The sequence below is a fragment of the Odocoileus virginianus genome, chromosome 8, assembly GCF_023699985.2.
Source record: "Odocoileus virginianus isolate 20LAN1187 ecotype Illinois chromosome 8, Ovbor_1.2, whole genome shotgun sequence".
NCBI classification, from domain to species: Eukaryota; Metazoa; Chordata; class Mammalia; order Artiodactyla; family Cervidae; genus Odocoileus; species Odocoileus virginianus.
The window spans coordinates 67,858,804-67,871,996 of NC_069681.1; the positions used below are offsets into that span (position 1 = coordinate 67,858,804).

The following is a 13,193-nucleotide window of genomic DNA, read 5'->3' on the forward strand; positions in this document are numbered from 1 at the left end:
GTAATCTATATTAATCTCTTGTTACCTATAATTTCATGTCTGAACCCTCCAATTGCCTTTAAAGTTCACTGATAATACATGCCCTATCATCAAAATGTCTTTGTTCCCATTCCTTAAAACAATACCTAATCTATTCTTGATACTCCTACTCCCTATCTATACTAGGATACTGGTACCTACAACTACATAATCCCTGGATCATTTTTTAAAGGGAAGATATATTTTGAAAGCTTGTATGAAAAAACTTCAATTACAAACTTAAGTATAATACTCAACAAATATTTCATTTGTAAAGTATCACTTCAAAACAAAATTGTAATATGCATATTCATATGTATATGAATTTAAATGTACATGGAACATAGTAAGTATTTAGGATGATTTTTTATGATCATGACATCATATATCATGACATCATGACAGGTATGCATGATATCTAGTGATGTACAAATTTCATTTTGATAAAACACAGCATCCACTTCTTTGATTGTGCTGACTCTAAATCTAAAATTGATGTTTTTGAACTATGGTGTTGGAGAAGACTCTTGAGTGTCCCTTGGACTGCAAGGAGATCCAACCAGTCAATCCTAAAGGAAATCAGTCCTGAATATTCATTGGAAGGACTGATGTTGAAGCTGAAACTCCAATACTTTGGCCCTTATGTGGAGAACTGACTCACTGGAAAAGACCCAGATGCTGAGCAAGATTGAAGGCAAGAGGAGAAGGGGATGACAGAGGATGAGATGGTTGGGTGGCAGCACCAACTCAATGGACATGAGTTTGAACAGGCTCCAGGAGCTGGTGATGGATAGGGAAGCCTGGCATGCTGTAGTCCACGAGATTGTTGAGTCAGACACTACTGAATGACTGAACTGAACTGAACTGACCACATAGGGTTCCTAATAGAGAATATGGCCACTTGCTCGTACTGGCCTCCAGAAATCATGTTGAATTTCAAGGGCTACCCCAAGGCCATCGACATCTGTTCTGTGGGCTGCATCCTGGCAAAGATGCTCTCCAACAGGCCCATCTTCCCCAGGAAACATTACCTTAACCAACTGAATCATGTTCCGAGTATTCTTGGATCCTCATCTCAGGAAGACCTGAATTGTATAAAAAATTTAAAAGCTAGAAACTATCTGCTCTCTCTTCCACACAAAAATAAGGTGTCATGGAACAGGCTGTTCCCAAATGCTGACTCCCAAGCTCTGGATTTACTGGACAAAATGTTGACCTTCAACCCTCACAAGAAGATTGAGGTGGAGCAGGCTCTGGCCCACCTGTACCTGGATCAGTACTATGACCCGAGTGATGAGCCTATCACTGAAGCACCCTTCAAGTTTGACATGGAATTGGACGACTTGCCCAAGGAAAAGCTCAAAGAACTCAAATCTAAAATGCCCTCCTTATGTAATCATATTTCACCTTTCCTTGAGTTACAAAACATGAAGAAACCATTCTTAGCTAATCTAATTTTAATGATTTTTCCTTTTTGTCAAAATTCCTACTCTTTATAGTAACAAACAAACAAACAAATACTTAATGCTTGGTTCAATATTTAACTATAACACTTCTATTCATCTGGCTAGTAGAATTGAAATGGATCTTGCATTAATATATAGAAGCAAAGTCTGTGTACGTATGCACATTGCCAGTTTCTTTATAGATATATCTTCATTGTTTAATGTATTGATAAACAGTAGTAGCAATTGAAAAACAATCTTGCTTATGAATTAAATAACTTTCTCTAGTTTCATTGTTCTGTTTCAAAGTTTTTGTCTTATGAATAATGGGTTTATTGGATGATGTAAATTCAGTCTAATTGAAATATAATGTTAAAAAAAACATTGTGAGTGAAATTTATTTTAATGTTAATTAGAATATGTCACAATAAATTATATTAAAGCAATGAAGAGAAATTGAAAAATTTGTGAATACACCTGCCGCAGAATCCTTTTTTATCTTTGCCCCTAAAATATTTACCATGGACTTCCCTGGTGAACCAGACGGTAAGGAATCTGCCTGCGATTGCAGAGAAGACTTGAATTTGATCCCTGGATTGGGAAGATCCCCTGAGGAGGGCAAAGCAACTCATTCTAGGACAGAGGAGCCTGGCAGGCCACAGTCCACAGAGTCACAAAGTGTTGGACACGACTGAGAGACTAAGAAGGGCACAATAAATGCACGTGAAAACTGTGCAAGATGTTTTCATCTGTTCTCTATGCTTCTATCTGAATTATTTCCATGCTTCTCTTACAGTTTCTGGTGAAACATTATGCACTTTTAGTTCTCAATAACATTTAATTCTTTGAAAACAGAAAAAGACCAAACATCTTAGAACATATAGAAAATATGCTGAATTTATTTTATGTAGCAAAGAAGACTAACATAAAGTACAGTATCAGAACACACCTTGTAATAAAGCAGAATGTGAAAAAGGCTGTTTTAATGTATCCATAGTGCTGAAGCAGATATAAGCAATCATTTCAAAATTAGAAATTACAGTGAGTCTAATTAGTGCTGCAGTTTCTGTAAAATAGACTGGTGGAATTTAATCACACAAGGAGAACCCAAAGCACCTCCCTTTAAAATCTCATATAAGCCACAGTATATACTTTACATAACAATAATTTTTATTGTTTCTAGAAACATAAAATAAATATTTTAATATATACATTTTCTATATTTCATAGTATTTGTTTACTTATATGAACATTGCTATCTTAATATCTTTACAATTTTATTTAATATACCTACATTCTACTTTTCAACAACTTACACTCTATTTTTTAAATCTATTTATTTTAATTGGAGAAAAATTACTTTAAAATATTGTGATGATAAGAATATACAATGGAGTAGAGACAATCTCTTTAACAAGTGGTGCTGGGAAAACTGGCCAATCACTTGTAAAAGAATGAAGCTAGAACACTTTCTAACACCTTTAACAGAAATAAACTCAAAATGGATTAAAGATCTAAACGTAAGACCAGAAACTATAAAACTCCTAGAGGAAAACATAGGCAAAACACTCTACGACATAAACCATAGCAGGATTCTTTATGGCCTACCTCCCAGAGTAATGGAAATAAAAACAAAAATAAGCAAATGGGACCTAATTAAACTTAAAAACTTTTGCACAATGAAGGAGACTATAAGCAAGGTGAAAAGACAACCTTCAGAATGGGAGAAAATAATAGCAAACCAATAATTAATCTCAAAAATATACAAGCAGCTCAAGCAGCTCAATACCAGAAAAATAAATGACCCAATCAAAAACTGGGCCACATTTTGTTTGGGTTGTTTGTTTTACTGTTATTGAGTTTTATATGAGCTTCTTGTATATTCTGGAAATTAATCCTTTGTCAGTTGTTTCATTTGCTATTATTTTCTCCCATTCTGGGGGTTATCTTCTCACTTTGTTTATACTTTCCTTTGCTGTGAAAAAGCTTTTAAGTTTAATCAGGTCCCACTTGTTTACATTTGTTTTTATTTCTGTTACTCTAGGAGGTGGGACATAGAGGATCTTGCTTTGAGTTATGTCATTAAGTATTCTGCCTCTGTTCTCCTCTAAGAGTTTTATAGTTTCTGGTCTTACATTCAGGTCTTTAATCCATTTTGAGTTTATCTTTGTGTATGGTGTTAGGAAGTGTTCTAATTTCATTCTTTTACATGTAGCTGTCCAGTTTTCTCAGCACCATTTATTGAAGAGGCTGTCTTTGCCCCATTGTATATTCTTGCCTCCTTTGTCAAAAATAAGGTATCCATAGGTGCATGCATTTATTTCTGGGCTTTCTAGCTTGTTCTATTGGTCGATATTTCTGTTTTTGTGCCAGTGCCATACTCGGTTCCTCCAGCTCCATTCTTCTCTTCAAGACTGCTTTGGCTCTTCAGGGTCTTTTGTGTTTCTATATGAATTAAGACCTAAACAGACATTTCTCCAAAGAAGACATACAGATGGCTAACAACACATGAAGAGATGCTCAACATCACTCACTATCAGAGAAACACAAATCAAAACCACAATGAGGTACCACCTCATGCCGGTCAGAATGGCTATCAAAAAGTATATAAATAACAAATGCTGGAGGGGGTGCAGAAAAAAGTGAACCCTCTTACACTGTTGGTGGGAATGCAAACTAGTACAGCCACTATGGAGAACAGTGTGGAGATTCCTTAAAAAACAGGAAATATAACTGCCATATGACCCAGCAATCTCACTGCTGGGCACACACACTGGGGAAACCAGAATTGAAAGAGACACGTGTACCCCAATGTTCATCGCAGCACTGTTTACAATAGCTAGGACATGGAAGCAACCTAGATGTCCATCAGCAAACAAATGGGTAAGAAATCTGTGGAATAAGAAAGCAATGGAATATTTCTTAGCTATTAAAAAGAATGCATTTGAATCAGTTCTAATGAGGTGGATAAAACTGGAGACTATTATACAGAGTGAAGCAAGTCAGAAGTAGATATTTCTACTTCTGCTTTATTAACTATGCCAAAGCCTCTGACTGTGTGGACTACAACAAACCATGGACAATTCTTAAAGACATGGGAATACCAGACCACCTGACCTGCCTCATGAGAAGTCTGTATGCAGGTCAGGGACGAACAATTAGAACTGGACATGGGACAAAGGACTGGTTCCAAATAGGGAAAGCAATACATTAAGGCTGCATATTGTCACCCTGCTTATGTAACTTATATGTCGAATATACCATGAGAAATGCTGGGCTGGATGAAGCACAAGTTGGAATCAAGATTGCCAGGAGAAATATCAATAACCTCAGATATGCAGATGACACCACCCTTATGGCAAAAAGTGAAGAAGTTGAACTAAAGAGCCTCTTGATGGAAGTGAAAGAGGAAAGTGAAAAAGTTGGCTTAAAGCTCAACATTCAGAAAACAAAGATCAGGGCCCCATGGCCCCCAAAGATCTGGTCCCATCACTTATAGGAAATAGATGTGGAAACAGTGACAGGTTTTACTTTTGAGGGCTCCAAAATCACTACAGATAGTGACTGTTGTCATGAAATTGAAAGACACTTACTCCTTGGAAGGAAAGTTATGACCAACATAGACAGTATATTTAAAAGCAGAAACATTACTTTGCTGACAATGATCCGTCTAGTCAAAGTTATGGTTTTTCCGGTAGTCATGTATGGATATGAGAGTTGGACAGTGAAGAAAGCTGAGCACCGAAGAATTGATGCTTTTAAATCATGGTGTTGGAGAAGACTCTTGAGAGTCCCTTGGACTGCAAGGAGATCCAGCCAGTCAATCCTAAAGGAAATCAGTCCTCAATATTCATTGGAAAGACTGATGCTGAAGCTGAAACTCCAATACTTTGGCCACCCAATGCAAAGAACTGACTCATTTGAAAAGACCCTGATGCTGGGAAAGATTGAGGGCAGGAGGAGAAAGGGATGACAGAGGATGAGATGGTCGGATGGTATCACTGACTCAATGGACATGAGTTTGAGTAAACTCCCAGAGTTGGTGATGGACTGGGAAGCCTGGTGTGCTGCAGTCCATGGGGTCACAAATAGTCAGACACGACTGAGCAACTGAACTGAATTGAAGCCAGAAAGAAAAACACCAATACAGTATATTAATGCATATATTTAGAATTTAGAGAAATGGTAACAATGATCTTGTATGCGAGACAGCAAAAGGGACACAGATATCAAAAACAGACTTTTGGACTCTGTGGGAGAAGGTGAGGATGAAAAGATTTGAGACAATAGCACTGAAGCATATATATTATCATATGTGAAACAGATGACCAGTCCAAGTTCAATGCATCAAACAGGGCACTGAAAGTCAGTGCACTGGGACAACCCTGAGGGGATGGGATGGGGACGGAGGAGAGAGGGAGGTTCGGGGTGGGAGTCACCTGTACACCCGTGGCTGGTTCATGTCAATGTATACCAAAACCCACTACAATATTGTAAAGTAATTATCCTCAGGTTAAAATAAATTAATTAATTAAAAAGAAAAGAAAATAATTTTCCCTTCATTACAAAGAAGATTCTGCTTGATGACATATTGATTTCTCAGGTTAATATCAAATACTTTTCATGTGAAAAATTTTAAAGTCATCAAGGTTATATATCTTTCAAAAATATATGCAATAATATTATGCAATGACTTTGCTTATTCTTAATAAGCTGTTTTAACATAGAAAAAAATATTGTGATGGTTTCTGTCATACATTAACATGAATCAGCCATGGGTATATATACATGTGTCCCCCACATCCTGAACCCCACTCCCACCTCCCTCCCCATCTTATCCTTCTAGGTTGTCCCAGAATGGTGGCTTTGGGTGCCCTCTTCATGCATCAAACTTACACTGTTCATCTGTTTAACATATGGCAATGTATATGTTTCAAGGCTATTTTTTCAAATCATCCTACTCTCTCCTTTTCCCACTGAGTCCAAATATCTATTTTTATTCAACTTTTATTTGGACATGTTAGAAAACACGTTAGCTTTCATTAATAGTTCACACATCTGTGGTGTTTCAATGTTTAAAGCACACACAGGTGAACATGAGAAAGTTGAATGGCATAGTTTTTGTTTTCTGAATGGAAATTGTGTTAAAGGTGTATTTTCTTTAAGACATTCTCTAAGCCACTGTAACTTGTTTTGGCTGTATCCCATTTTCTTTCCATTTATTTCTGTACTGTTCAGTTGCTCCAACTGAAAGCTGTGTCTCCATACATTTTAGTCTTTTTCTGTTAAAGAAACTCAACAGAATAGCTGACCACATCATGCCAAGAATACTCACTTCAATCAGAGCCTAAGTAAAAATGCTGCACAATTTCAAACTAAAAAAAGAGCTTGAAGAGATTTGCAGCTTCTAAATCTTTCTTTTTGTATGGAAGCAGATTCTAATTTAAAAAGCAGTACAGCCCTTAAAAGTGCAATTAAGCTGTGTTGGTGGAGAGGTCACATTAGAAATCATGTAAATTAAACATTTATAACACTGGGTCAAAAATGATTTGTGTATCACACTGATGATCCTTCATTTATACAATTACCCAATCCTTAGATTGTTTGGTTCTCAAAATAGAAAAACCATTAATAGAGCAAAAATAAGTATGAAATGAGCATTAGGTACAGTTTCTAGTGAAAAATGTATAAGTCCATGCTAATACAAGCAAATAGAAGTAAAAAGATTGGGTAAGCAAGCTCAGCTGCAAGAGCATAATAATTCATGATGTTCCTGGCAGTAGAAAAATCAATATTCACAAAAGCCTGGAAATTTTAGTAAAGTGTGTGAAGTACAAAGAGTAAGGTCCATTCTTTGCACTGGGATACTTTTTCTGTTGTGGACATTGCATTTTAATAGGGATAATGATAAAACTTTACTTACATCAATAAAAATAATTTCAGTATCTTCCAAGCACACACTAGAATTTGGCTAGGAAGCCAAGAACAAAATAGGATTCCTCTTTTATGAACCTGTAATCTAGTTAAAGGAAAGAGATATCTATGAACATATAATTAAATATTAAAAATGATAACTTTTGTGTGTACAGAATCATATAGCAATTCAGGTAAGAGGATATCACATATGAATAAAGGAAAGAAGGAAGTAAACATTGAAACAGAGGATTAAATAACGGTAAAATAAAAGCATTTTCTTTGAGCACTGAGGCAACAGCTGCATCCCTACTCATCCCTCTCTGTAGGATGTCTCCTTGAAAGCAGAATAGGCTAGATAACAGAACCAAAGGTTTGATTTTACAATTCAAAGTTATAGTCTTTCTGACTCTTGATACCATGTATATGTAAAATCAAAATTAACCTTCTCATAATGAACACAGGAGACAATCACTGGTTACATCTATTTGTTTCTCAAAGAGACAAGAGGAGTTTTAATTTTTCTTCCTCTTTATTGTTCACTTGTGTAATATTCCATCCAGACTTGTAGTCATTTTTTGTTAACATACATGCATGCACATTCATAATGTTTATTTAAGATTAAACTGTTTCCATCTCTCTTTAATATTGATATGAAGGGAAATTTGTTGACAGGATTATTTTATTTTGCCAACAGTGGCCAATTATATGTCAAAAATTTGGCAGAACATTTGCCTGAATTGGAAGGAAGATAACTAGATTCTCTTTTAATTGTAAATTCTCTTTTATCACTCTATTATTTTCATTAAAGGCTCAGTTACACAGGATACACTAAAGTAATAGCATTCATTTAGTTACTAAAAAAGTGAGAATTAAGCATAATGTGACTTTCTTTAAACCAATGCAAACCGTCGACAGACACTTACCTCTAGTTTCTACCAAAATAAATTTCTTAGTGTACCATCTTCATCAATATGACTTGTATTGCAATCTAAACAACACTTGACAAGGGGGATATAAGTTGCAAATAATGCCATTTTTTTTTTCAGAAAAATCATTATCAGTAAACATTAAACTTTTCTTTTTTCAAAAGATAGCATCAATCTACTGTTTACACCCCAATACTTTTTGAAATACTTGAGTCAAAATATTTACTTTGCTGTGTTCACTAATGTTCAACTATTGTATCTTAATTTTTACCAAAGCTTAACCAAGTCCATGTGTTCAGAGACCTAATTTAAACAAGATTCAAAACTTCAAACTTGTAATGACTTTGCCTTTCCTATTCTGAAGTGTTACTAGACCTCTGTCAAGAAAGCCATAAGAACAAATTAAATTTTGCTTTATAGACACATGGTTTGTATGTTCTTTAAGTATATATAACCTGCACAGATTAAATGCATAATTTCCATAGTAAAGAAATTAAGAGGTTTAAGTCTAGTTAAATCAAATTTATGGAAGCCCAAGTTCACCACTAAATTGTGACTTGTGTTGGCAGAGTACTGCCAGATAAAATAAACTCTACTCAATGTTGCTAAAAAGTGGGGGGAAAAGTGAAAGGAAAATGGAAATTTATCTGATTTCAACTTGTATCTCTGTATATCTATAGCTATATTTCTTTCTTCACCTATATTTATATCTTTACATCACAACAGTCCAAGAAGAAAACAGATGTAAATGCAGGTGATTGCCTACTCTCCCAACTGGCTTTGAGAAGCAAGAAAAAGCAAAAGGAAGTCTCTTAGTTCTTAATCCTGCCCATTCTCCCCTCACATAAACCAAACAAATTTTTTTGTGTGTCTGTGTGAAAATGAGATACAAGAGAGAAAAAAAAAAAAAAAGCAGGCAATAATCTTGATATTTATTTTACTCCTGATTTGAACTGAAGCAAGATGGTAGGTTAAGAAGAAATTCTGGAAGTATATATATAAATCTAAAACATCCTAATAACAGCAGCTACTCATAAAGCTTGCATTTCTCCAACAGGCACAAAGAACCAGTTTGCTAAGCATTTGTGTGTGTGTGTGCGCCTATTGGGAGGCTAACTGGAGAGTGAAGACAAAATTATCATAATCACCCGGAGCTAATTATCTCCTTCAGTAAACAGAAATTTAGCAGAAAGAAAGTTAAATGAGGAAATAGATAAGGCAAAATCCTCTAGGGGAGTATGAAGGCCAAGCAAATAAAGTATTCCAGGAACTCAGTTGAAGTTTTCTCTCCAACTGGACACTAACAATGACCTTGCCCTTAACCTGTCATGCCACCTGTTTCTTCAAGGATACTTATGAGGAATGATACTGACTGAGAACAAGGCTGTGAGGAGTGATGGATAGAGAGGGAAGTGAGATTGTGTAAGACAAATTACCAAAGTATATCTTTAAGAGACCCTCAAAATGAGGAGAATATAAAAATCTAAGTTATGTGTTCATCATAAATGCAAGTCTTATTCTTGTGTGCCCATGAAGGAAAGGAGAACCCATCAAGGGCACTCACCAATTAAAAAGATCAATTATTCTTTAAATGAGCAAGACAAGAGCTAAAATCTCCAGAAAACTAATAAAACAATGCTGATTCAGAAAGAAATTCCAGATGAATAAAAAATTGTTTATTAATAACCTGTACATTGGAACCATCAGGGAATTCATATTTTAAAGTGGCTGTGGAAGGGAAACTGCAGAGGAAAGCAACAATAAATGAACAAAACATTCATAATATGTACCTAGAATAATGTTTTGATGAATTTAACATTTATTTTTGAATATTTCAGAATCATAAAAATTTAAAGAAATATCAATCTTTCATTGATGTTAATCTTGAACTTATGTGTCCTGCCAGTCAGAGTCCAGGTTTGGAAAATAATTTTCTGACACAGAGTATTTCAGAAGCGAGTGAATTTATTAAGGGCAAGGAACAGAGATAATAAAGGCACTGAAAATGCAGAGGGCTGAACCCCTTACAGACTAGGGAGAGCCAACGCTTTCCGTGGGTTAGTAGCTAATCTTTATAGCTCAAGACAAAGTCCTGCTGGAAGGGTGGTATTAGATGATTGGCAAGGGCACTGAAAGGTGACTACCAGGGTGGGCATTTTTGCCTAATTTGGGGTCAGGAAGCTTGCTGGTGAGGGTCAGGAGGGCTATAGCAACAATTGCAAAGGGGCTTTCGAGGTAGGGCAGTGATAAATAATCCACCTGCCAAATCAGGAGGCGTAAGAGACACAGGTTCAACCCCTGGGCCAGGAAGACCCCCTGGAGGAGGAAATTGCAACCCACTCCAGTATTCTTGCTTGGAGAATATTGAACAGAGTCTCCCATGGACAGAGGAGCCTGGTGGGCTACAGTCCATGGGGTCAAAAAGATTCAGACACAACCAAGGGACTGAGGACAAAGGGACTCAGTCAACTTTGGAGATGACCTTGTTTCTGGGCTCCACTTTTGTGGTTTGGTGCAAGACCTTGTACTTTTGTCCTTGGGGCAGGACTGCACATTATGGAGATTTTTGAAGTTCATTAACCACAGGATATAGCTTAAATACATTCTTTCTAAAAGCAGCTGATTTTAAAAAAATGTATTTTAACAAAATAATAAAAAAGACTTCTTGTTACTCAGGATAAAAATTATGTACTTTATTTAATTAGAGGCTAGTTACTTTATAATATTGTGGTGGTTTTTGGCATACATTGACATGAATCAGCCAGGGGTATACATGTGTCCCACATCCCAAACCTCCCTCCCACCCCACTCCCATCCCATCCCCTTGGGTTGTCCCAGAGCACCAGCTTTAGGTGCCCTGCTTCATGCATCGAATTTGCACTGGCCAGCTATTTTACATATGGTAGTATACATGTTTCGATATTATTCTCTCATATCGTCCCACCCTTGCCTACTCCCACATAGTCCAAGAGTCTGCTCTTTACACCTATGTCTCTTTTGCTTTCTTGCATATAGGGTTATCATTACCATCTTTCTAAATTCCATATATATTAGAATGAGATTCCATATATATATATATATATATATATATATATATATATATATGAGATGGTATTCATTGTGGTTTTAATTTGCATTTATCTGATAATGAGTGATGTTGAACATCTTTTCATGTCTTTGTTAACCATCTGTATGTCTTCTTTGGAGAAATGTCTGTTTAGCTCTTTGGCACATTTTTTGATTGGGTGATTTATTTTTCTGGTATTGATTTGCATGTGTTGTTTGTATCTTCTGAAGATTGATTCTTTGTCAGTTGCTTCATTTGGTATTATTTTCTCCCATTATCAAGGCTGCCTTTTCACTTTGCTTATGGTTTCCTTCATTGTGCAAAAGCTTTTAAGTTTAATTAGGTCCCATTTGTTTATTATTATTTTTATTTCCATTACTTTGGGAGGTGGATAATAGAGGATATTGCTGTGATTTATGTCAGAGAGTGTTTTGCCTATGATTTCCTCTAGGAGTTTTAGAGTTTCTGTTCTGACCTTTAGATCTTTAATCCATTTTGAGTTTATTTTGTGTATGGTGTTAGAAAGTGTTCTGGTTTCATTCTTTTACAGGTGGTTGACCAGTTTTCCCAGCACCACTTGTTAGAGAGATTGTCTCTTCTCCATTGTATATTTGTTTGCCTCCTTTGTCAAATATAAGGTGTCCATAGGTGTGTGTCTTTATCTCTAGGCTTTCTATTTTGTTCCATTGATCTATATTTCTGTCTTTGTGCCAGTACCATACTGTCATGATGACTCTAGCTTTGCAGTCTGAAGTCAGGCAGTTTGAGTCCTCCAGTTCCACTCTTCTTTCTCAAGATTTCTTTGTCTATTTGATGTTTTTTGTGCTTCCATATGAATTTTTAAATTATCTTTTCTAGTTCTGTGAAAAATAAAGTTGGTAGCTTTATAGGGATTGTGTTGAATCTATAGAGGGCTTTGGATAGAATACTCATTTTTACTATACTGATTCTTCCAATCCACAAACATGCTATATTTCTTCATCTATTTCTGTCATCTTTGATTTCTCTCATCAGTGTTTTATAGTTTTCTATATATAAGTCTTTGTTTCTTTAGGTATATTTATTCCTAAGTATTTTATTCTTTTCATTGCAATGGTGAATGGAATTGTTTCCTTGATTTCTCTTTTTGTTTTCTCATTGTTAGTGTATAAGAATGCAAGAGATTTCTGTGTATTAATTTTACATCCTGAAATTTTACTATATTATTTGATTAGCTCTAGTAATTTTCTGGTTGTGTTTAGGATTTTCTATGTAAAGGATCATGTCATCTGCAAACAGTGAGAATTTTGCTTCTTCTTTTCCAATCTGGATTCCTTTTACTTCTTTTTCTTCTCTGATTGCTATGCCTAGGACTTCCAAAACTATGTTGAATAATGGTGATGGGAGTAGGCACCCTTGTCTTGTTCCTGATTTTAGAAGAAATGTTTTCCATTTTCCACCATGGAGGATGTTTGCTGTGGGTTTGTCATATATGGCTTTTATTATGTTGAGGTATGTTTCTTCTCCGCCTTCTTTCTGGAGAGTTTTTATCATAAATGGGTGTTGAATTTTGTCAAAAACTTTCTCTGCATCTATTGAGATAATCATGTGGTTTTTTATCATTCAATTTGTTAATATGGTGTATCACATTGATTGACTTGCAAATATCGAAGAATCCTTGCAAAATACTGCACTATTACTCTAAAGACTCAATTCCTTTAACATAGTTAAGCTTTAAAAAAATATATTTTATCAATTAATTAAAATTTGATACATACATGAACAAGCACCAAAACAAAAAAAAAAGTCACAAACAGATGTCTGCATTGATGTACACATCCG

At 35.6% G+C, this 13,193-nt stretch overlaps 1 protein-coding gene across 1 annotated transcript in view; it reads left to right on the top strand.

Annotated features, from left to right (window-relative positions):
* Positions 1-416: 416 nt before the first annotated feature.
* Positions 417-13,193, top strand: part of LOC110134021 (mitogen-activated protein kinase 1-like) — a 67,519-nt gene continuing 54,742 nt past the window's right edge. The window contains exons 1-2 of the mRNA XM_070471123.1: positions 417-423; positions 895-1,410. Coding sequence (XP_070327224.1) covers positions 417-423; positions 895-1,410 — 523 coding nt within the window. The remainder of the gene's footprint in view (positions 424-894; positions 1,411-13,193) is intronic.